The sequence below is a fragment of the Lissotriton vulgaris genome, chromosome 6 (genome assembly GCF_964263255.1).
Source record: "Lissotriton vulgaris chromosome 6, aLisVul1.2, whole genome shotgun sequence".
Lineage (NCBI taxonomy): Eukaryota > Metazoa > Chordata > Amphibia > Caudata > Salamandridae > Lissotriton > Lissotriton vulgaris.
The window spans coordinates 935,013,321-935,039,865 of NC_141694.1; the positions used below are offsets into that span (position 1 = coordinate 935,013,321).

General features: G+C 42.0%; 1 protein-coding gene across 50 annotated transcripts in view; it reads right to left on the reverse strand.

Moving 5' to 3' along the window:
- Positions 1-26,545, reverse strand: part of LOC147708230 (uncharacterized) — a 2,035,583-nt gene that overhangs the window by 478,056 nt on the left and 1,530,982 nt on the right. For 48 of the 50 annotated variants that reach the window (XM_086926979.1, XM_086926974.1, XM_086926953.1 and 45 more), the window contains one exon: positions 25,218-25,265. The exons of the other annotated variants lie outside the window; for them this stretch is intronic. In XM_086926979.1, the coding sequence (XP_086783105.1) occupies positions 25,218-25,265 (48 nt within the window). The remainder of the gene's footprint in view (positions 1-25,217; positions 25,266-26,545) is intronic. 50 annotated transcript variants of the gene reach the window in all.

Consider the following 26,545-nt stretch of genomic DNA (forward strand, 5'->3'; position numbering starts at 1 on the left):
GAACGTACACAACCTTAATCACAATGTAGGCACGCTTGCACCATGGCGAAGGGCTGCCTTTATTGCGCTATGCTGCCTGAAGTGCACCAGGGCTATGAGAGAGCAGTATTGCAAAATATTTTATTAGATATGGCTAATTTCTGCTCTCTCTCTTTCACACAATTCAGAGTAGCAAATTGTCTTTTTTGTTGCATGAAAGGTTAGTAAATCTGTGCCTTGGAGTGAACTTTTCCTCACTGAGTAAAAGTTATTATACAGGTGCTCTAACATTTTGCTGTCAAATTAAACTGCTTTCAGACCAGCCTTGTAATATTACTGCATTTCTTTGAAAATCTCTACCTTGAGTGAGATGTGCATCCGGAAATGCAGAAAGCATGTTTCAAAATGATGATTATAAATGTACCTACTTACAACACTCATAAAGGCAGGGTCAAAAAGAGACATAAAGTGCACCTGCTAGTTATTGGCTTTTGTTTGAATATTTGCTGTGCTTCCTAATTGCAGGGGCTACACATCTGCAACAAGCTGATCCCTTGAAGATATACTGGTAATATGAAGGTATTTGAGCATTTTCATGGTAAATATGAACTCCTTTCAGACCAGCCTTGAACTATTGCTACTTTCCACTGACAAGCTCCACCTAGAGCAAAATGCAAATTGTGAATTGCAGTAGGCAGTAGAAGAGGAATCTAGCATGCATTTCTACTTTGAAAAGAATGGTACAAGTATTTTCGTCTGTTAAGCGGCAGGTACTACAGATTAGGTTATATATTCTGGTAAGGACAATAGATCCATTGGGTGGCAAGATAAGTTCCTTCAATGTACAACGCCACTTTTTATAATGGAAATTTAGATCATGCACTTCAGCATTTGATTCTTCATTACAGAAAACGTCTCAAGAGGTCCTCAAGATATCTTGAATAGATTGGATTTAATAAAATTATCGAAATCACATCCAACCGCATACTATTTGAATTCAGTAAATATTGATTCAATTAAATTTCAGGTACTGAGGCATAATTCAAGTAATGTAGCTACAAAAACAAAAATAACATAGTCATCTGAGGATGTAAGCAACTATGTTTGGAAAGTGAGAAAGGCATTCACTGCCCATGGATTAGAAGAGAGAGGGTCTTACGTGATTGCTATTCCACTATATTTTTCCTTGCAGCTGCTAACCCAATTTCATAAAGACAATAAGACAATTAGCACCATCATTCACCAGCATAAGGAGAGTTTCGCCAGAGTGAAAGCATTGAGGGCTTAGGGGTGGAGCTATCTGGTCGAATAATTTTTATTACAATAAAGAACTGGTTTTCTAGGCCTGGTGAAACAAATGCTATTTGGATGAATGTGCCTTCAGAGCTCTGGTATAGAGGGAGCACATGGATGGAACATGCTGGTCTTTTCTTTGGCACAACGCAGGTAGCATTTCAGGTAATCAGAATATTATAACCTAATATTATAACCTTGATGAAAACACCATTTTTCTTTTTTTTTTAACAAAGTGGGATACTTGCTACCCGCAGGAAAACACGCTTCTGGATTCCAATGACCACAACTTAACTTCGTGCTTACCAATAAGGCCACTTCTAAGGATCCAAGCTGTGTACATGTTTCACTGACCACGTGGCGACATGGATAGAGGTTGCTTTGAAAAACAATTGCTGGATTAGGGAATGGATAATAGATTTCACAGAGCTAGGCAGGCTACTGGAAGCTGAGTACAAATAAAAACTGGCAATGGGCTATCTCTGTCAGACCATATTTACCCCAACAAGGGCTCAAAGCAAGGGCGTGTTTCACATCTAATGCATTGTACTTGGGACCCTCACAAGCCAGAGTCAAAGCTTTTCCCCTATATTGAAGGGACAGCTTCTAGAAGTGATACACTTTCTGTTTGATAGTGCAATTTTGGATTACACCTTTGCAGGGCTTCAAAGTACTCTTTATTAATTAGACTTCTATAAACAAGGCAGTAATTTGACATTGAATAAAAATAATTCAAAGAATATAGAATTTCCAAAAGGTTTAAAGACTTGGGAAAGCTGGTGAACCAGAGACTAATTTTTATTTCGAAGTTCTACATAGTACAGTCACATGCAAATATTTGGGAATCTGTTGGTGCTTTCTAGTTAAACCAAGATGCTATCTGGTAAAGCTCAAAAAGAGCTGGCCCTCACTAATTTAAGCTCATTGTAGTTTGCATGCGAGTTTGGAAGGCTTGTTAGACAACTCTGTTATTGGAGTGATAAATTCTTAGTTCTGTCTTATACTTATGGGTTTGAAGTTTTTTCCAGGGTAATTCAATCAGTGGTAGGACAAAGTATAGTGTAGTATTTATAACAATATCCTAAGTATTTTACACTCAATGAGTCAGTGGCAACTGATACTTTGGTTTGTCTTTAGAAGACACGATTTACTAGGGATGCTCTCTCATATTAATGTATGCCATTTTGAGCCTCATGTACAAAGAGGTTCCACATTTGCAAACCTTCTGATTCTGTCAATCAGCGGTTTAGTAAATGTGAAAATTCTTTTTTGTGTGTACTAAACACATTTTACCAATTCTGAAATGGTTTCCTGAATCATTTTTGGGTTTACAAAACTATTAGGAATAACTATTTCGAAGGGCATGTTAAAGGCATCCCTTCCAAATGCCGTTCCTCACAGTACGTAGTAAGTTATTCTCAATTGGGAATGATTCTCCAAAGAATCCGTTCCCTTTTGTAAATGTTGCGCATCCCATTTTCCCTTTAAGAACATGGGCTAAAAGATTGCTTTATTTAAAAGCAATCACAGTAATGGTGGTCTGCTGACAATACTAAGCCACCATCCCTGTGATTATGGCCAATCGCAATATGCTACCTATCTCATGAGTGTTGATATTAATGAGGTAGGTCAAGTTGTGACCCACTACTGTTCTGTGCTTAATGAACCAAACTATTAGTACATAGGTCAGTTTGGAAAATCCCAATGCATTTTGTGAATACAGTGTGACTAGTTTTACCTCACACATTTTAGTACATTCCAGATAGGAAATCAAGCTGGAAGTCCTTAAAATCAGCAGTAAGCCACACTCCATTTAGCATTTTAAATGAGTTTTAATTCCATCAACAGCAGCATAAAATCATTTGTCTTCATTTTCTTCAAAGTCCCATACTTGAATTAGAAAAATAACCCCAAAGAGGATAAAGAAAGTTCAGATTTAGGACCTTATTTAGAGTTTGGTAGATGGAGTACTCTGTCACAAATGTGACGAAAATCACATCCACCATATTACAACTGCATTACAGACAGATCAGATATCCATCATGTTTTAAAGAAGTATCCCATCCAACAAACTTTAAATAAGATCCTTAGTCTTTCCATGAATGAAGCATTATGCCATATATTATGCATCTGCAAATCAGTAATTGAAGAAAGATGCTGTGGGGTAAAGCCTCTCATCTTGAATTGCAATATTCCCACTTGTCAGAAAGCACTTTGTTTTCTTAAACTGTGATATTCCATGTCTTCTTTTTAGAGTTGTGAACTATTTCTTAGAAGCAGCCAGGCAGTTCAACGGGACAGAATAATCTGAAAATCAAGCAATCATTTATTGACAGTTGTCAACCCTCTTTAACTAAACTGTTTGTGAAGATTATGTCATATTTATAAAGGTTAGTGGTGTTGTTTATTGTTGTCTATGCAATGGTTTTCATTTATTATGCAATAAAATGACCTCCTTAATTTTACAAAGAAAATAAAAAAAAAATTGATATGCAAAGCACATTAAGCCAAGGGCAAAGAGACTCATGAACTACAGCTACAGGATATTAGCCATGTGCTGGAATGCGTAAGCCCATTTTAGTGTGTGGATAAAAAAGTATATAACTTTCCAGGACAGGAACTATGCACTGATGGTGAAATATAACCCCACAGAAAGAATGTTGTTATGTAGGTACTGTGGTATTGTACTGTAAAATTAAATTGAACTGCTTTCGGACCAATCTTGCTGTTCTTCAGCATTCTTCAGACAAACATCAACTAGACCAAAATGTACTCAGGATTTGCATAAGATGCGTTCTAAAATGATGAGAAAAAATATAACAACTGTAAGGCCCATAATGCCAATGACAATGAAAAACATAAACTGCACCTGCTGTAGTGTAGTTCCTATTTTGCCTATAGGCCCTGCGCATTGGAATAACATAAACAGTAGTGTAGATGTAGAAGTGCGGTCTTCTAGGTCTCTACTGACTATGTTAGACTTAATTTAGGTTTGCGCCAGCTAGCTCAGAGGTCACTGGAAACTTTCTTGACTGAATATGAAGTGATCAGCTTCCCTGGCTCAGACAAGAAGGGATTCAGCTTCCGACAACCGCATTAACATGACAACTTTGCTCCTCAGAATAAGAGTCAATCTCTAGAGTCGTGTGAAACAATAGACAGCTATTTCACTCAGTCAGTTGTGCAGAATTACTTTCACCAGTATGCAGAGAATAGAGAGACAGGCGTTTTCAATAAAAGGTATTATTTATTGAACAGTCTTCCTTCTCATACAAGAGAAATGAATTGCCACAATTGCAAGACTTGTTATTATAAAAAGTGCGTACAGTAAAAGGAGTATTGCGAAATAATACTGTAAAAGCATTGATATGGTTTCTTAGCCATACGATAGTTAAAATGAATAAAATATATACATTCATATATACATTTTACTAACGTCCTCAACTGGTGCTTCTAACTACACCTACCCCGGTGTACCTGACCTAAGCCTAATACATGGGAGCGAGTAAGTAAGTAGCAGTTTAAGTTAAGTTGGTTTTGCCAAGGGTTTGCTTCAAGAATTCTCTCTAAGGGTTTAGTCAACACTGTACCTCTGGAATAGAATGCTGGAGGTCTGGTATCTCCTCTCAGGACTCGATATTCCAGTCACCCGCAAGGGTAGGCTGGAAACGCCGGAGCTGGATTTTCTCGGCAGGAGAAAAGACAGCGTCTTTCTCAGCGCGTCAAGGAGGAGGAGGGGCAGCGTCCGTGGGCTTCTCGCATCTGCTGGGCTCTGCAAGGGACAGCTGTTCTGCTCCTGTATTCACCACCACCATCGTGTGTGCTCAAGGCAACGTTGGTATTATTTATACATGAAAGGTGCCCAGTTTGACGTAAGTTTTTGGACATAAGACGTTAATAAAGATGTCACTAAGAACTGGTCGTTCTTACAGTGCTCGTTAGAGTTCTATTACTAAACAAAACAAAGCAAGCGGGGCTTTCCCAGGTTGCTCGGGGTTAGAGCTGTCGAAAGAACTCGGTGTGTTATCTAGGAATCTAAGGAAGTGGCTTCTGCTGTGTCATGTACTGTAATGAGCTGCAGAGGCGAGTTACTGAAATATGGCTCTGATCGTTTATGCCATCATAGGGATATGTATTGATTATAGCCGTATAGGGGCATAAGGTCACAATATTGATCGGGGTCCTAGATAGAACACAACACCCACTCCACGAATTTATGTCCATCAAAATACTAAAAACTAAAGCAATAAGATGCGCGTGTATTCCTACCCACCCCAAAATACATATTGCATTTGAAATGGCGTATATGAAATACATGAAAATATAGGTACTGTACATTTTTAAGCATAGTAATCATTCAAAAATTATTGCATATGTTATCACTTGAACGATTTTGCAAAAAATTACACATGAAATGTCTCTTAATACAGAAAAGAAGGGCGAGACTATTTCATCACATATAAATACAATTTGCTGTGAATTGTGCTAGAGGCCGAGGTAAAGTTTTTTGTCTCTAGATCTACTAAAAATAGAAGTTCTGTTCTTTATGAATAGTTCTACTTTAAGCAAAAGTATTTGTGCCAGAAAAAAAGGTAAATATTTTGAAAAGTGTCCGATTAAAAAAAAAATAATTCATGGTGAACGGGGGAATAGAGTTCCAAACGCTTTTCAGTAGTTTTTGTTGATCAAAACTGAAGGCCGAATTCAGAGTTCATGGGAACGCTGTGCGCCGGAATGTTATTCTAAAAGTTATTGTTTCTGTTCAGGGGAGAACATCATATCAGACAGGCTCTCGAAGAATAGGTCTACATATTCAGGTGACAGTTCGATCAGGTTCGATAGAGCAGTAACCTGGCAGTTGTGAGAATGATTGGTCTCATCGATGTCTGGATCAGCAATGCTCACAGAAGGCCGTACCTGGGTGATGTTGCTTTCATTTACCGCTTCACTGCCGCCACCTAGTCGTAGCGCAGGAGTCTCAACGAATGCCGTCATCAGGATTGGTAGCTGCTGGGGACAACACAATGCATGAGCCGTTACAGGACTTAGCAAAGTATCGATATCCATTGGTACTGCTGATGGTAGTGCAAGACAGGTGTCTAACACGCGTTCTTCTCCGCATAGCATACATCGAAGCACAGGTAAGATGCAGGTCTGCCATATAGGTCTGAATGAAAGAAACCAGGTCATGTTCAGATCTATCAGCCGGGCCAATCCAAGGACTCTAGTTATGCGGTCCCGGTAGCGTATTGCTAGGATCGTTTCTTCCATCCTTGCCGGAGTCATGTCTGTGTTTTGGCTTGCCATATCGGAGCAGGAGGGTCAAAAATAAAATGCCTGCTACAAGTCCCAAAATTAGTGGTATGCCGCCAAAGACTGAATGGACAAAATTGGGAATAATGCCCAGAATTGCTTTGAATGGTGTTAACACTCCCGAAAAAATTGTCTTAAATACGTTTGAGATGCCAATGGCATCCGACATATTTAGGATTCGGCTTAGCATTTCTGTGAAATGCACGGGCAATTTGTTGATAAAAGTTCATGTATCTCCGATGCTGTCCTTGCAACTTGGAGATCATACGTCTCTTTTGATGACGTGATGGGCACTGTTGTCTGTAAAAGCACAGACTTCATTCTGCTTAAAGTATTAATTCGTATAGAAGAGACATTCAAAGGAGGCCAAATCGGAGTTTTGAAATCTCCAGGGCCGTTTGGAAACAATGCTTGCATACAGCAAGTGACCATGGAAGTCACGCTTACGAGATATGCTTTCCCTGGCACCAAGCCACAACAGCTGGGATCCGTGATTAGAATGTAACTCCCGTTAGAAATTTGCCTAAAGAAGGGCTCTATCTGTGTTGCAGGTGTGACGTGCTGGTGGCATGAAAGGTTGTTTGAAGTCCCTTCACAGGCCCCATGTAAATTAATACCCTGGCACAAAAGTATACCGCTTAGTGAATGTTTGCAATTTACACCACTAAGAAATACATTTTTGTTGTAGTCACTGTAGCATGTGTGTGTATATGGTAATTTCCATGATGACTTAATGTACCCTTTTCCCAACCTTTCATACTGGCCTGTTGGTATATACTCAAGGCAATTTTTAAATCGGAAAGTTGTTATCGGAATTGTGATAATCCCGTGTATTATCCATTCAATGACAGGTGTTTCTGACATTGTCAATGGTAATCTCTCAAGTTTTTCGATGCTCAGGATTGTATAGTCTGCTCCTTTCTGTGCCAAACTGATTTGTTTATCAGTAAGGTTAAAGATGGAAAACAATGACGTTGTGTTGATTAGATGCCATGGCACATAGCCTGAACGAATATTTTGCAGCGTCCAGCCTAGCTGTACAATAGAACGTAATTGGGACTGGCCATGTTGTAACATTAGCAAGTCTTTATCTATTATAGCGATGGCAGATGATACAATACTGTCCAGTGAATATATTCTGGAGGACAGAGTCATTAACCCATTGTCCACGACCGAAAGTGATTTTTCCAAATTAATACGATCAATTTCTCGTATTTTTTCTGCTGTTTCAATTTGCATTACTTTCCATGCCTCGTTGTATGCCGCATATACACTTGCCGCTATGAAACGTTTTTGACGCTGTTTGCATGGCCCCATAATGAAATTGCGCAAGTCAGCACCATCTTTAAGTAAAGATAAATGTTGCTTAATTTCTGCCAGTGTGGATGTTTCTAGCCATTCAAGGCACAGTTTCCCTACACTGTATGTTGTTACTATCCCTGGATGTTGTCTCTGGGAGTATCTAGGGTCTGGTCTGGTCATTTTTAACCCCTGTGTTTTGTTCAGGAATCTATCTTGACAGTTATTCGTGTCAGTAGGCCAGATTAACCACTTTTTCCAATCAGGATGTGTTCTGTTTAGATGTAAAATTTTTGATACGTCTATTTCAATATCTGTGGTAGTATTCCCAGGTTTTGGTTTTGGGTTAGACGGTTTGTTTAGGTCCTTAATCTTAGCTAGGCCAAGACAGGTTGTTTGGTGAATTGTGTCATTTAAGAACATTATTTGTTCTGGGATCATGCAGGCTCGAAATAATGCTTCTAGGCCTTGTACCTGCCAATCTTTTGTACCCCAGATTGTTTTTGTTTCAATGATTTTTTTTCCAGAAATCAAAACCAAATGTCCTCATTTTTTCATAAAATGCTTCTGAATATATCAATTTAGTATTTGCCAGCATGGTTTTCGTCCCTGTCTTATCCAACAGTTTATAATAAAATGTTTCAGCATTACTTGTGTTAAACCCTGAGAAGTATTGGAATTTCTCATAAAACGTTTTTGAACTGCTTTTGGGTGGAGTAGCACAATGTTCCCATTGGTTATATTTAAAAACATTTCTAGGTTGAGCAGATTTATGTAAGTAATGGTCTGCGTAATGTGAAAAACAGTACATCGGTTCATGATTAGATGAACCTTGTAAATAATCATGTTCTGTAAATTTTGCTGACAACACTAAATCCGACATCATATTATTTATACTTTCAAAATCCCAATCATCAGAGAATGTACTTGGTTTTACAAAGTCACTTAATGAAACCTTGAACTGGTGAGGATATTTCAAGATATCGACCGGGCCATATACTTCATAGTCAGTCTTGTCCCACACTACCCGGCCGGGTATTGCAATGGCTGTGACATTTACTGATGATAGTCCTCTTTTTTTCACCTGGGATGATTTGTGAGGTTTTAGAACTAAGTTGATGTTCTGACTTGCTGTGTCCATTGAACTGTATTTTCCCTCAATGAATTTTCCCAGACAAAGTATCATGATGAGCCAGAGTAGGAGGAAAAATACACCTAGCCCAAACCAAAACTCTAACCATGGAGAAATAAGATAAGTTTCTTTGAGTTGATGCAAGAGTTCTGTCGCTTTTTCTTTAAAAGTCTTTGTTTCTGGAATCACTTCAGGGTCGCTTTGATCTTCAGAAAAGTTATCTAAATTGATGAAGTAACCAGAGGCAGTTCTGTCAATTGTTGGAATTGTTTTCTCCATTTGCTTTTCATTAGCACATTCTGATGCAAAATCATTGTAGACTGGAGTTTCATGACGAACTGTTTCAATCTGTGTTTCAAGAGGCACGAGTTCCATGGCATTATTGCATAGTCCTTCTCTGTGTACTGTAGATTTATCAAATGTAATTAGTCTTTCAGTTTGAACCTCTTGGATTGTTGCTAATTTGGGTATTCTGTTATTTCTTGGGAGTCCACTTGGCCTACTGTTGATTATAGGCCACACGATTGTGGTTTTACCAGGTCGATTGATACAACTCGGTTCTCCTTTTTACCAGCAAGGGGCGGTAGTACTACTGATCTTGTTCCGTTGATTGCTAAGACAGGTACTGCTTTTCTGTAAGAAGGCCCAAATTCCTTCTTCGTCACTATTTTTTCTCTGACCAGATCCCCAATTTCTGGAATCCAGACAGGTCTTGCTGGGACAGGTGGTGTGTCTTCAGTGGTAGCTGGCTGTTGCTTTAATTTTATGTTGCTTAAGGATTTTCTTGTTTCATTCAAGTCCTGTAAAGCAGCCAAACGATCTTTGATGTCAAAGTCTTTATTTTTATCTTTTACCACTGAAGCCTGACTATCAAGATCCTGAATATACATTCTAGTTCTGAACAATAGTTCGTATGGGCTGAAACCTTTTAGAGAACTTCTTGGCAAATTATTAAGACTACGTTGGACACTTATTAAATGTTTGACCCACCCATCACCCGAACCTAATACCCTCGCTGTTATAGATTGCTTTATGTCTCGGTTTTCTCTTTCCACTACACTGTTTCCCTCAGGGTGAAATGGACAAGAGAATCGCAACCCAATGCCCATACTGGCCATAGCCTCCTTATAAGCTGGAGAGCTAAAAGCAGGACCCTGGTCAGAATGAAACATGGCAATTGCGTATGTGCCGATAAAGACTCGCAGATCTTTTATAACAGTTTTGGCGTCAGCCGAGCGCTGGGGCCACATTTTTTAAGTGAATCGAGTCTTAAACAATTAATAGGACGCTGGATTGCGTATAGACAGCATTATGCTACCTACATACAAGGCCATGGCATTACTCCGCTTGACTCGCTGCTGCGATCTGTGTCGCAGTCCGGACAGTTCTTTACATATTTATAGTGGTGCAGGCTCATCTCCGGCCACCAGTATACTGATTGCAATTCGGTCAGAGATTCCTTCATCTGTTTGTGCCTTGGACCTTCACCCATGTGTGCGTCTGCTATTAGTAACTTTCTCCGATTCGTGTTTGGAATGACGCAATCCCCCACTCCAGGAATTCGAGCAAAAGGAACGGAGTTTGCATCAATTACGTATGCATAATTGAGTGGATAGTTCACGGGTAGTGCTGCACAGTTGCCTTTTAAGGACGTTTTTACAGCCAGCATGGTTTCCCCGTCTATGTATTTATCTCAACGCTTTTTTGTGGCTACGGAAGCCGGTTTAGTTGCTTCCGCTATGGCTGTCTTAGCCAATGAATTCCCTGCAACGTGAACGCCATCACGTTGATGACTCAGAGTGTGTATCACGTGAGTCTTTTGTAGTTCTTTCTGTAAAAGAACTGCTTGTTTTCAAAGCATCTTATGCTTGATTGTGGCACTAGTGTCATCTTTGTAATCATTTTGAACCCAGTTCTGCAAATCATTATTGTAAGAATTGACGCAAAAATGCGAATCGCACACAATTAGTGTCGGGAATTCACGTTCGGCATTTTCAAGTGCCATCTTTAAAGATCTGATTTCAGCTCGCTGAGCCGAACATTTTCTCAGTGATTCAGTTTTTGTTATTTTCGGTCTGAATTTACCGCAGAGCCAGCGACCTTTAACAATTGCGCAGGCTGCATCGTAGGATTTATTTTCTACATTGTAATGTTGTACACATCTGTCTGTATAGATTATACAGGAGTACTGTTGGAGAGGGAGAATTTTGATTGGTAGAGGATATTCTTTTTCATAATTTAAATCATTCCGTTTTTTCATGTGCGGGGCGAAATAGTATTTCACGTCTTCTGCAGCAAGAGAATTTTCCCACTGTATCCATTTCGGATCCAGTGACACTGTAGGCAGGTTTACTGGGCTGAATAGTGCCTCAAAGGTGGATTCTGCTGTGAGAATAGTGATCCTTTTGCCTTGTGCTAGTTCTCTTTCTTTCGCTATAGCAGTTTACACTGCCTTCACAGTATTTCCTGTGAGACTGAATGTTTTTTCTGCTTGTGTGTACAAATGAGATTTGTAAGCTATTGGTACCGTTTCTCCCTCATTAGAGGTCAGGTACGTGAATCCGCATCTTCCTGGGATGACCCGGATTACAAGGTTGCGTGTGTTGTCACGTGTTTCTAATTTTGTTTTTGCTAACATGTCTGTTTGCAGTGATCTCAAAATTTCTGTGTGTTTTTGAGTCCAGTTGATTGGTTTAAAATCAGGTTTAATTAATTCATAGAGAGGTTTAACCCTCTCCGCATAATTTAGAATGTAAGTTCTTCCGAAATTCAGGAAGCCTAGAATTGATTGTAAGTTCTTCGGTTGCTCCTCTCTGCTCCCTGGTCTGCTCGGCGCTCGTGGTATCGTAGCGCTATACTGCCAAATTGCTGTGTGCTTGCTCGCATTGCTCCCACTATTATAAGTGCCTGATCGCTTAATATATTTGCATAGTAGCGCTATATTGCGTAAGTGCGCTTTGACGATATTTCCATTGTCATTGATATTTCCCTTGCCTGAATCAATCATTTGTGCCTGACTGTGCCGGTGCCACTGCCGTTTTGATTGTGTTTAATTACATTGTGCCCCAATCCTGTTTCGCTTTTGGCTTGCAGCCATTTTGTTGTTTGTTGTTGTGCCTCCCTGCCTGGCCCTCCACCCCGCTCCCGCCTCCCAGCTGCTCCTCCCTCGCCCCTCCCCCCTCCACTATCCACTTATGACAGATGCTTTTGCGCGCAGCGTTCACGTGCAGCGGTCGCGCCCCATGCGCGCCGAAGGTGCGCCAAAGGTAAGCCCGTCTATGCCCGTCCGCGCCTGGACCGCGCCAGCGCCAAACCCCCTGGTCCCCGCAAAGTCCACTCCTCCCGCATAACGTACGATTCCGCTACCCTCTCTGCACTCAACTCCGCCGTCTCCCAGCCTGCTACCAAGCCGCCCCAGGACTCACACATGGACCCTTCACCTGCCACTCCTGCAAGTTCGACTGCATCAGGACCCACACAAAATCCACAAACTCCAAACAGAGCTCCGACACTAACCACCTAAAGTGCATCCTGCTCAACACCCGCTCAGTCTACAGACACTCCATTGAACTCTGGAACCTACTCAACACTACAACGCCGGACGTCGCCTTCCTTACAGAAACATGGATGAACGCCTCATCAGCGCCCAACATCGCCATAGCCATCCAGGACGCCTACAAGATCATCCGAAAAGATCGCACTAACCAAACAGGAGGAGGCATCGCCATCGTCCATAAGAACACCATCCGCATCACGACCAGTTCCGACGATAACCTCACTACCGCCGAACACCTTCACTTCCAGATTCACACCGACCCCAAAACCACACTCAGAGGCACCCTCATCTACAGACCACCAGGACCCCGCACACAATTCAGCGAAGACATCACTGACTTCATCAGCCCACATGCCCTCCCTTCCGAGAACTACATTCTACTGGGAGACCTCAACTTCCACCTGGAAAAGAAAAACGACAGCAACACCACCACCCTTCTGGACAACCTGGCCAATCTCGGACTCAAACAACTTGTTGACACCCCCACCCACTTTGCCGGACACACGCTCGACCCTATCTTCACCTCCAGCAAGCACATCTCCTTCGATCACACCACAGCGCTCCATTGGACGGACCACAGCTGCGTTCACTTCAACTACAAAAAGTCCACGACCCACAACCCCACACAACCTATTCCTCGAATAAATTGGAACAAAATCACCACCGACCAGCTCTTCACATCCCTTCGCCAAAACCCCCCTGCCAAATCATCGGACCCAAACCAAGCAGCCACTAACCTCACACAATGGATCACCCACAGCACCGACGAACTAGCACCCTTGAAAAACCATCTAATCAAGCAAGGTAGCAAAAAAGCCCCCTGGTTCAACGATGACCTTAAGAAATCCAAGAAGTTCTGTCGTACTCTCGAGAAAACCTGGACAAAAAACCCAACCACTGACAACCTAGCCACCTTCAAGAACGCCACCCGCAAACACCACCAACTGATCCGTTCCACCAGGAAATCAGCATTCAAGGATCGACTTGACAACAATGCCCAAAACAGCAAGGAACTATTCAACATCGTCAAAGAATTTACTAAACCCACCGCCGGCACCAACGACATCACTCCCTCCCAAGACCTCTGTGACTCTCTATCCTCATTCTTCCACAACAAAATCGCCGAAATACATAACAGCTTTGAAAACCGAACCAAAACCACACCCTAACAACCTTTGCGCCTGGAACCCAATCACCACCGAAGACACCATCCGCCTAATGAATTCCATCCACTCAGGATCGCCAACCGACCCATGTCCCCACCACATTTTCAACAAAGCAGACTCCATCATCGCACCCCATCTCCGCGATGTCATCAACTGTTCCTTCAACTCCGCTACCTTCCCGGAAAACTGGAAACATGCCGAACTCAGCGCCCTTCTGAAGAAACCCACAGCAGACCCCACCGAGCTTAAGAACTACCGCCCCATCTCGCTCCTCCCATTCCCTGCCAAAGTCATTGAGAAAGCCGTCAACAGTCAGCTCACCGCCTTCCTCGAATCCAACAAATCCCTCGACCCTTCACAATCCGGCTTCTGAGCCAAACACAGCACCGAAACCACCCTCATCGCAGCAACAGACGACATCCGAACACTACTGGACAACGGAGAAACAGTTGCCCTCATCTTACTTGACCTCTCCGCAGCCTTCGACACAGTCTGTCATAGCACCCTCATACAACGCCTCAGCAACGTCAGAATACAAGGAAAAGCATTGGAATGGATCATCTCGTTCCTCACCGGAAGAACCCAGAGAGTCCGCCTCCCCCCTTTCAAATCAGAGGCCACCGAAGTCATCTGCGGCGTACCACAAGGATCATCACTCAGTCCCACCCTCTTCAACGTATACATGAGTCCCCTCGCATCCATCGCACGCCAACACAACCTTAACATCATCTCCTACGCAGACGACACCCAGCTGATCCTCTTCCTCACCAAAGACCCAAACACCGCCAAAACCACCTTACACGAAGGAATGAAAGAAGTAGCCGAGTGGATGAAGAACAGCCGTTTAAAGCTAAACTCGGACAAAACGGAAGTCCTCATCTTAGGGCCATCCCCCTCTGCCTGGGACGACTCATGGTGGCCACCGGCCCTGGGAACCGCACCCATACCTACGGACCACGCACGTAACCTAGCCTTCATCCTGGACTCCTCCCTCTCGATGACCAGGCAAGTCAACGCCGTCTCATCATCATGCTTCAACATCCTACGCATGCTCAAAAAAATCTTCAGTTGGATCCCCACCGAAACAAGAAAGACGGTCACCCACGCATTGGTCACAAGCCGACTGGATTACGGAAACACCCTTTACGCCGGAACCACAGACAAACTACAGAAAAAACTCCAACGCATCCAAAACGCCTCAGCCAGACTCATATTGGAAATCCCTCGGCAAGCTCACATTTCCGGCCACCTGAAAGACCTCCATTGGCTCCCTGTCAACAAGAGAATAACGTTCCGTCTCCTCACCCACGCACACAAAGCCCTCTACGACCCAGGACCCGAATGCCTCAACACGCAACTATCCTTCTACACCCCCTCCCGCCAACTACGATCATCCAATCAAGCCCTCGCCGCAATTCCGCGCATCCACAGATCCACCATGGGGGGAAGGTCTTTCTCTTACTTAGCGGCCAAAACCTGGAATTCTCTCCCCACCCACCTCCACCTTACACAGAACCACCTCTCATTCAGAAAGCAACTAAAAACTTGGATATTCGATAAGTAAAGCACCTCCCTCCCTCAAGCGCCTTGAGACCCTATGGGTGAGTAGTGCGCTATACAAATTTTGGAACTTGAACTTGAACTTTTCTTGGTGCTTGGAGTACAGCGCACTTTTCTAAGAAGTTGTCCGCCAGGCTTTTTCCTTCACTTGATAATTCGTAACCTAAAAATAGTACTGTTAGATGGGCAATTCTTGACTTTTTAAAGTTGAATTTGTAACCCTCTGCTGCGAACCCAAGTATTATGGTGTTCACCCTTTTCAAGTGAGTCTCCAAGTCGTCGTCTGTGAGATAGATGTCATCGACATAAGATAATGCCTCATCATCATATATTTGTAGTAACTCTGTTACTCTGGCTGAGAATAGTCCTGGGCTGTTCTTGAATCCCTGTGGGAGCCTACAGAAATGTTTCTGTGACCCCATTATTGAGAAAGCGGTCAAGTACCTGATTTCTGGTGCAATATTTTGACAAAAGAACCCATTAGATATGTCTAATGTCGTTTTTTTTTTCCGAATTATGTTATTCATCAGTGCCGCACTGTGCGAGTTCTGTACCGCAAACGTTTTGCAACACGAGTTAAGGTGTCTGTAATCCAGGACTAGACAATATGAATCGTCTGGTTTGGAGACAGGAAACAAAGGATTGTTCATTTGAGAGGTGCATGTTTCAATCACCCCTTGGTATTCAAGTTGATCTAAAATCTCCCTGACCTGTTTTTTAGCTGCTTGCTTAATTGGGTACTGCCTTTGTGCAGTAGGTTGACATTTTAACAGGATTTTGTGAGGAGGAGAGTCCTCATCCCATCCTACATGATTCTTATATAATGCTGGTGCCTGGGCTACTGCCCATTTCCTTGCATATATATATTTAGTGTGAATTGGAATGTGATTTGAGAAGGCAGGCATAATTATTTCTTCGCCATGAGGGCACTCCCTGACAAACTCCGGGGGCCAATCTTTCTCAGCTAACAGGATGTCATAGCCTTTTGAGAGGTTATCCCAAAATAGACCCCTTATTTTCCTAGTCTTATCTCCCTCTATACGCAGTATTATTTCGTATATCATATGAGGTTCGCTAACTCTGGTGTCGGCAGTTTCTACTTGAATGTATTCATTTGTGTCCACTGTCTCCAGATGACTCATCAGGATCTTGCGAGCTATGCTGATTTCTGCTGCACTGTCTAGCATTGTCTGTGCCCACTCTCTGTTTTTCAGCTGTGTCCTCAGTATTCTCGGCATGCTCGATTACTCTAATACTGGCTACCTTTTTCCTTGGGAATTGTAATTTTTTACTTTGAGCAGGTTCCTTGTCTTTGGACTTGGTGTGCTCTTCCCTTGGGTCTGACCGTCCTCTTCTTTCCGATTTCTGTGAAAAAGATCGAGAGGGACGTGTATCAATACTTTGATATCTATCAGGTTTTTTCAAGTTATCCCTATTTCTAAGGTTATATCTTTTTTCAGAGTGCTCCCTCTGGGGAGACTGGTGTTCTCGAGTTGGAGTTCTTTCCCTCCGCCGAGGAGACCTTCCTCTGGACTGGAAAACTTTTTCCTTGGGAGTGGATTGTTTATTTCCATCCCAGCTTTTTTTAGGAGTATTTTGATTATTTTTAATAAATAATTTTTCAGGATTTTCGAGTAGTTGAGGTTTTACAGGTTTCCCACCTAAACTATCTCTACCTAGTTCCTCATAGCATTTTTCTATGATTCTGGCAAGCTCAATTGGTTGATCTGTTATATCTGTTTCTTTCAATTTCTGGCGGATCGCCACAGATGCTGCTTCTCCTTTTATATTGGCTAGTAATATAGCCGAGACCTGCTTGAAGTCTTTCAGTAATTTCATACCAAGAGTTAAAGCAGGTTCTTGACCGTATTCATTCTGAATTTGTTTTAGCACATCTGGTATTACCACCATGGACGGAACACCATGTGTTTTTGTGTAAATGGAAGCAAAGACTGTACCCCAAGTGTCACAGTCCTCCACGTGTGGTGCGACCCCCATTGGAAGGCAGATGGTCAGAATTCTGTGTTTCTCAATAGGGGTAGTATTCGGATATACTGCCTCTATTTGAGTAATTTTCTGCGCTAACCAGAAAGGAATTTGTTCCCGTTTTATGGGTGTTTTACCAAGACATGACTGTATGTTCTGTGGTGTAATTTTATTTGTGTTCCCCTGATGAGGGGTCAGCTGTGGAATATTAACAGCTGTTTGGACTGTTGTAGTCTGCATTACATATTGGACTAACTGTCTATGTATTTTAATCAGTAATTTTAGCTGTGCTAAAGTTCTTCTTTTGACTTTTTTCCAATGTCCGGATGTGGTGTGTAGCTGACTAGAACCGGCCACGTTGCTCCTGGTCTACCTAGTGGACCGAGCCTGGTAATGTGATCATTGTGTTTTAGGGCGCCTTCAAACCAGAGCAGGTGCTCTTGGTATTTTAATGGGATTTCAATCTCCTCGAAAGGAGCGTATTCATTTGGTGGATCCTCCATTTTGTAATAGTGGAACTCGTGTGTTGTAGCGTTTGCTGCTGGAAAGTTTATCCATGAATAGAATACCTCTGTCTGCCGATATTCGTGTGCCTCTATCACGAAAATGACGGTACCACCTCGTGAGGTCAGTCCGTTTTCTATAAGTTTTAACGTTATAGATTTTCTTAAATTTGCCGGGATGATAATTGCACCCGGTTCATTAATTCCTGTAACATCGGTGTCCCGTTGATTCGCATCTACTGCGGCTTCAGCGGTCCCATTGTTTTCTACTGACATTGTATAAATGAAAGTTTTGCAGAGCAGGTCTCCAAGGAGACAAAGATTAGGTGCACAATATTTTGGAACACTGTATCCTTCAACGTTGAATAAACCAGAAACTCTGCATAAGAATCTCTTCCTACTAAGTTCAGGCGGATTTTTAACCTTTCACCCACTCCAGACGTCTATTGGAGTATTTACGGGAGAAAGGGTCTGTGTGAAAAAAGCACAACTGAGTTACTCTAACGTCTTGCGTTAGTTTTATCGCCTTACCAAACGTTGGGCGCCATGTAGTGTAGTTCCTATTTTTCCTATAGGCCCTGCGCATTGGAATAACATAAACAGTAGTGTAGATGTAGAAGTGCGGTCTTCTAGGTCTCTACTGACTATGTTAGACTTATTAGGTTTGCTCCAGCTAGCTCAGAGGTCACTGGAAACTTTCTTGACTGAATAGGAAGTGATCAGCTTCCCTGGCTCAGACAAGAAGGGATTCAGCTTCCGACAACCGCATTAACATGACAACTTTGCTCCTCAGAATAAGAGTCAATCTCTAGAGTCGTGTGAAACAATAGACAGCTATTTCACTCAGTCAGTTGTGCAGAATTACTTTCACCAGTATGCAGAGAATAGAGAGACAGGCGTTTTCAATAAAAGGTATTATTTATTGAATAGTCTTCCTTCTCATACAAGAGAAATGAATTGCCACAATTGCAAGACTTTTTATTATAAAAAGTGCGTACAGTAAAAGGAGTATTGCGAAATAATACTGTAAAAGCATTGATATGGTTTCTTAGCCATACGATAGTTAAAATGAATAAAATATATACATTCATATATACATTTTACTAACGTCCTCAACTGGTGCTTCTAACTACGCCTACCCCGGTGTACCTGACCTAAGCCTAATACATGGGAGGGAGTAAGTAAGTAGCAGTTTAAGTTAAGTTGGTTTTGCCAAGGGTTTGTTTCAAGAATTCTCTCTATGGGTTTAGTCAACACTGTACCTCTGGAATAGAATGCTGGAAGTCTGGTATCTCCTCTCAGGACTCGATATTCCAGTCACCCGCAAGGGTAGGCTGGAAACGCCGGAGCTGGATTTTCTCGGCAGGAGAAAAGACAGCGTCTTTCTCAGCGCGTCAAGGAGGAGGGGCAGCGTCCGTGGGCTTCTCGCATCTGCTGGGCTCTGCAAGGGACAGCTGTTCTGCTCCTGTATTCACCACCACCATTGTGTGTGCTCAAGGCAACGTTGGTATTATTTATACCTGAAAGGTGCCGAGTTTGACGTAAGTTTTTGGACATAAGACGTCAATAAAGATGTCACTAAGAACTGGTCGTTCTTACAGTGCTCGTTAGAGTTCTATTACTAATCAAAACAAAGCAAGCGGGGCTTTCCCAGGTTGCTGGGGGTTCGAGCTGTCGAAAGAACTCGGTGTGTTATCTAGGAATCTAAGGAAGTGGCTTCTGCTGTGTCATGAACTGTAATGAGCTGCAGAGACGAGTTACTGAAATATGGCTCTGATCGTTTATGCCATCATAGGGATATGTATTGATTATAGCCGTATAGGGGCATAAGGTCACAATATTGATCGGGGTCCTAGATAGAACACAACACTGCAAGTTGTTAGCTGGTTTGATTGCATTTCAGTTAGACATTGGATTATTAGTTGAGCTGGATGCCAGTCATGCAAAAGTAATAGGTCCACATTTGTCTTCACACTGAGAACATAGTATCCGATTGTAGCACTCGAGGCCTACTCAGGGGAGGTGCTGTTCGGTAGTAATCTCTATTCACTGGGTCGCAATAACAACAATAAATAAATGATTGTCCATTCAGTGCTTTTTCTTCGAAAAAGGAGAAGTACATTTATTACACACAGCCTCCTAATTATTAGAACATCAAGTTACAAATTTGGGGGCCGATTCACAGAACTAACTTACGACAAAATCCTATACTTACTACTTTTGATATTCACAGAAGGCATTTAGTAGTCTTAAATTAGGATTTTGTCATAAGCTAGGATTTTGTCCTAAATTCGTATTTTGTCTTAAATTAGGATTTTTTTGTCCTAAATTAGGATTTTGTCTTAAATTAAGATTTTGTCCTAAATTAGGTTTTTGTCTGAAATTACGATGTTGTCATAAGTTAGGATTTTGCCTTAAATTAAACTTAAGACAAACTTAGGAAAAACTTCAATTTAACTTAAAACAAAATCCTAACTTAAGAAAAAATCCTGATTTAAGAAAAAATCCTAAATTAAGACTACTAAATGCCTTCTGTTAATACCAAAATTAGTAAGTTTAGGAATTTGTCATAAGTTAGTTCTGTAATTCGGGCACATATACATTAACCAGATTAAAAACACCTTTGGTAACATTTTGAAATTTCATTTTATGCCTAGCGGAACTTGCCCCCACAATCACAATACCCTCACTCATACCACAGACCATATCCCCATATGAGGGGGTGCCTATTGCCTTGATCACAGGGTTACCATTTCAAAACGTAAGGCAAGCTTATTGGCTTGGTGAAGATATCACACATTGTAAGAACAACAATCACACGCTAAAAACAATTCTTAAAAATATATGCATTGCAATGTTAGCAAAAGATTATTATTGTCAGTAATATGCTTTAAATAATTCACAAAAAATCAAATAATGTGTCAGGGTCTTTCTTTTACACAATCAGGCAACAAAATATGCAGCCAATTTTCCTGATCTTGTGCTAATTTTGCTCCAGATGCTAAGCTCTTGCCGCAAGTGGACCTCTTGGCCTCTAAACAGGCATGCTCCCTGCACAAATCTTCTCCTCTACTTTGCACTCCACAGAACTCATGGCGATCTTGGAGGGCACCTGTTGGCAGTTGAGGCCAAGTTGTCCCCCAACTGGTCATAAGGGGGTCAGCTCCACAGACCCATATAGTCCTGGGGGGGTCACCAGTAGGCAAAGTCTTTAGTCCATCGGAGAACTCAAGTAGGTTCTCCTTACAGTCATCCATGATTCTGGTGTCAGCGCCTCCAGGTCCTTGGTACTACTCTCCTTCTCTCCCTTGTGTAGGGGGTTTATAAGTGTAGGTTGAATGTTGTAGATGCCAGGTACCTGGGGGCAATTTTCTGGATGCTATGTGATTCCTTCATCCCTGTGGTAAACCTCCTGTGCAGCATTCTGGGACAATACAATATGTCAGAATCCTTCTTCCTCTGGTCAGAGCTCTTGTATCCACCCATATATGTAGCTATGATTATTGTCAAACCCTCCCTTGTTGTCACTCCACACTGGTTCTGGGGGGCAGCTTTGACTTCCCACTGGTTTTGGACCCACGTTTGGTAGAGGGAAAAAGGAAGGGGGCAGGACTAGTGTCAGGTTCATCTGCTTGTGACGGAGTAGACTCCTTTGAAGTGTAATTAATTGGGAACAGCCTCCAGGAAATCCTATCAAGGGGAGGCCAGCACCTGCACACACCCAAGCCCTTTGTTCTCTGTTTAGGAGCAATACACATATCACTCCAGCAGAGCCATCCAGTTGCCAGGTGACAGTTGAATGCATACAAGCTTTAGGCAGGATTGGGGTGAATTTCATTAAGCACATTTTGCTTGATAAATAGAAAGGTTTGATCGCATCAATAAATTGGATTTTGGATGATTCCCAAAATGAGTCTGTGAATATTTTCTCTAGCTGTTATCAATCCAAAATGTATACTTTATTAAAGGTAACAATGTAGCCCAATGTTTCCCTTTGGAGCAGACAGCCTTTCAACAGCGAGAGCAGCTTTTGGGCCTATTTTACTATAAGGACATGTTCAACATTAACCTTTACATGTCCTAGTTTTAAGTAACATGTACCAGGCCTGTATGGGTAATTAGGCCTTCTTATAAGCACCTATACATATTTAACCCCTTGCATGCTGCCGCGATTCTGCGCTTGTGCGGCAAAATCGCGAGTGGGCGGGTTTATGACGGCCCCCAGCCTTCATCAGCACACGAGCGCCGTAGTGCATGACGGATGGGGGCCTTCATCAGCATGAAAGGGGTTAAAAGGAAGGTTTAGGCTTGTCAAAAGGGGTCATTTTGACAAGTCAAGTTTGAAGTTCAAAACTGCCACAGGCAGGTTACCTGTGTACAGCTACCAGGCTACGCACGACAATTGTCTTTCACACACAGTGTACTCACTTGTGCGAACATGTTCACTTTTAACCAGACCTATGCCCCTTACCCTAGCTGCACTGCAGCTGCCTTATCTTAAAAGGCAATAATTGGTGGTAAGGACATTCAGTCTGATTTAACAAGAAATTACCATGAGACTAAGTTAATGAAGGTCCAAAAAACAGGTGATCAAAAGCAAACTATCCTGGCTAAGTAAATGGGTGCAACCCATTTGCAGCAGTGTCCTAGTTTAGTGTTAGGATATTTGTGCTTCTTAGGAGCAGTGGCTGCACACCAAAGATGAACAGAACGGTTATTGTTGAGAATCCCGTTGATGAGGGTTTGCAATGTGAAGCCTGGCATTGAGGATTGGTCACGCAGTCAACATGAGCTGTGAGGCTGCAATCCGCGAACCTGCATTGTGGTCAAAGCCTCTGTCAATGAGAGATATGCCATGCAGGGGTCTGTATCAGTAAAGCTTCACTCAGGCAGCAGTTCTGATGCAGGCTATGGGGGTGATGCAGACTTCTTGCATCGGTAGATCACTCGCAGCAGAGGCGATGAGTCCATTCTAAAAGCAATGACTCGAACAACAAAGGCAATGCTAGAGATGCGCTGTGCCATGGAGATGCGTTGGTTCTGTTTGATCCACAGATGAGCTGGCAGAGTACTTTCAAGCCCACTTCCAAGGGTCCAGGTCTGGGGAGGAACCACATTGCAAGGTACGACTCACAGAAGGCAGAGTCCAGGTATTGGTTTCAAGGTTTTTGGAGTCTCTGAGGCTGCAGTCAGGAGGCCAGCCAACCAGCTCTTCGAGTCACTTTGTGGTCCTGGGTTCAGCAGATGCAGGTCTAGTTCTTCTCATCCAGACATGAGGGCATCAGGCAGCCAGTCAGCACAGCAGGCAACAGTTCCCTCAGAGCAGCAGTCCAGAAGCACAGCAGTTCTTCTCCCTGGCAGAGTATCCACAGGTTAAGAAGTGCACTAAAGGGTTAGTGACAGAGGTCCAAATATGCATCCCTGGTCTGCTTTTTAGAGGATTGCCGTTAAAGTTCACAGTTGCCCTACCTTCTTTGCCTGACACCAGGCTAACTACAGGGGGTATGCAGTCCTTTGTATGGAGGCAGGACACAGCCTATTGAAGTGTAAGTGGGGCAGTGCCCAGCTCTTTGCTCCTATATAACCAGTGATGGCCCATTCAGGCACACCTAATCTCCCTATTGTGCGTGGATGTCTAGGAAAAATACACAGAGGTCAATTGTCAACTACACCCAGTCATGTGACCCAGAGAGAGGATGCAGACACCAAATGGCTAAGGCTGGAACATGCCAACATTCCTAAAGCTGCATTTTCAAAATTGTCATTTAAAGTCCAACAAGTTCACCATAAGTTAGGAATTTTCATTATAATTCCAAAGACACCTGTTCCCATTTGAAAGTTATAGCATATTACATGTAATAAGGTAACTCTAATGTTATCCTATGGGAGAGGTATGCCTTGTAGTGAAACACCAATGTAAGAGTTGTTCACTACTAGGACATGTAAAAGTGAAAGAAACATGTCCTACTTAGTAAATACATTGCACCCTACCCTTTACACTGTGCAGGGTCTACCCAAGTGGGTGACAGATGTATTTTAGTTATTTTGCTAGGTCGAAATGGGAGTTTAAGACATGTTTAATGTGCTCCTTAAGTGAGTGGCACAATCAGTGCTATAGGCCTACGAGTAGCATTTAATGTACAGGTCCTGGGCACAGGTAGTGCCACTGTTCTGGGAATATACAGGTTTCCAAATTATGCCATTTGAATGTAAACCAATTCTACCATATTTTAAGGAGAGAGTACAAGCATTATAGCACAGGTTAGCAGTAGTAACATGTGCAGAGTTCTAAAGACAGCAAAAACAGGAGGGTTAAAGGCAAAAAGTTAGGGTGAAAACCATAGTAAGGATGCCAAGTCGTCAATCTCCAACTAGAGTGAAATGCACATCAGAAACAGCACACAATGTATTTTACAATGATAACTAAAAATGCATTAAGTATGGAATCAGGCTTAGAAATTAAGCACAAAGAAATACAGTAACTGTATCTGTAAGAGGTTAGTCGCTTATTTGGACTACACACCTCATTATGGTGTCAGGCTAAAAAACGAAAATTTAGAATCAGCAATACACAATGGTATAACACGTATTTGAATAATTGACCTCTTCTCTCTCATTTAAATGTGAAGAACATTTAGTATACTCTATCTTCCTTCTTCTTGGTAAGATGGATTGACCAGTATGTTTACTTGAAATTCGATTAGTTAAAAGGGTATTCAAATAAAGGATATTATAGGGGCAGATGTAGCAGTTTGCTAGTCTTTAATAGCAATTTTTAGAGAATCGCTATTAAGGACTCAAAAATGGTACGTAGATAGGAATCGCAATAATTTTTGCGATTCCTAAATATTCCTTGATTGCGCAGCGCAAATGGCGATTTCCAATTGAGGAATCCCTTCACTATTCATTCCTATGGGCAGATCGGCCCGTAGGAATTAATGGGAATTTCATGCGCAATTTGCGAGTACCCAATAGGTACTCTGAAACTCCTCATCCAATTTAAAGGGTGCAAGGGTACCAAAAGGACACCCTGTTGCACCCCTGAAATGTGCATGTGTGCACATGTGGTGCATATACATGCCCTAAAGGCATGTATGTGCGCCACAGGGCACTTTGAAAAAACAAACAAATGCTTTTTTCGAGAAAATTGCAAATTACCACCAACTTGAAATTGGTGGTAATTTGCGAATCCTTACAGCAATAAAGCAATTTTCGTTGGCTACTAGAATATCATTTAGGGAATCGCACATTGCGATTCTCAAAATGCATTCGCAAAATAAGGAATCGCAAATTTTGCGATTCCTTATTCTGCAAGTAGGTTTTTCTTTCCTACATTGTACGCAGCTAAATCGTGATTGCAAACGCTGAAATTCTGCGAATTTAGCTTGATACATCTGGCCCATTGTGCTACAAAATAAAAAAAGGCCTACCTTGTTTTGTAGGTTTAATATTTGTTTTCCGCTTCTGCGTTTCTTGGTCTACGATAAAAAGAAAAATCATCGGTTTATCAGAAATGTGAACTTTTTGTTTAGTAAGCATTGTTCAAGGTCTAAATACTAAGTCATCTTTAAGATGACTGAAAGTACCCCTGGACTGATGCTAGAACGTTCAAATATTCACATAAATTGAAACTGTACAGCATTGAAAAAACACAGGGCTTTGATGTATCACAAACACTTAACCACTTACTGTCTATAGGGAAATGTCTTAATACATAAGGGCCACAGTTGTCTGGGTCATTTGTAGTAATTCATCACCACCCTTACATGTACTTACTATGACCTATGAAGGCATTGCCCGTGAAATCACCAAAACATTTAATTCATTGTTGTACTCATTTTTTTAATAGTAAAAGTGCTCACATTCTAAACTTTAATAAAGCTATTAGTAGGTGTTATTAACCAACTCATAGAGACATATTTCATCAACCTTAAAACAGGTAATGACTGAACATTCCCAGCCCAAATTTTAACCTGTAATATGCAAGTCACACTTAAATGTAATAAGCAAGCACATAACCCACTTAGGGCCAGATGTAGGTGGCCAAATACCAGTCGGTAACGGCCGATTTCGGCCGTTACCGACCGGTATTTGGAGTTTGAGATGTAGGGGGCCTAAATAATACCGATTCTGTAAAATACTGAATCGGTAAATTTACCGAATCGGTAAGTCTAGATGTAGGTGGCACTGAAAACAGTGCCACAGGCCCTTAAGAATTCGTTATTTACCACGAAATAATATTTTGTGGTAAATAACGAATTCCAGTGTACATGCACATCTGTGCATGTACACCTGTGCCATGTGGTACACATACATGCCCTAAGGGCATGTATGTGTGTCACATGGCACACAAGCCAGAATCAGGGATGCAACATGGTATCAAAGTGACACCCTGTCCCCTTGACAATTCGGTAATTTTACCGAATCGGTATTTATCGATTCGATAATTGCAGGCCCATAGGAATCAATGGCAATTACCGAATTGGTAAAAACCGATTCGGTAATTACCGAATCTTAACGATTCATTAATTGTTACCGAATATTTACCTACATGGCATTTACCGATTTGTAAATACTGAATTGGTAAAATTCGGTATTTATGAATCTGTAAATGCCATTTACCTACATCTGGCCCTTAGTTATTGTTAGAAATTGGGTTGTAGGTTGACTGGGGTACAAGCCCATGTCAAACAGAAGCAGGCAAACTCTAAATTAAACTGCCCTCACCCTATTGTAGCTTGGCACAGCGCAGTCAGCT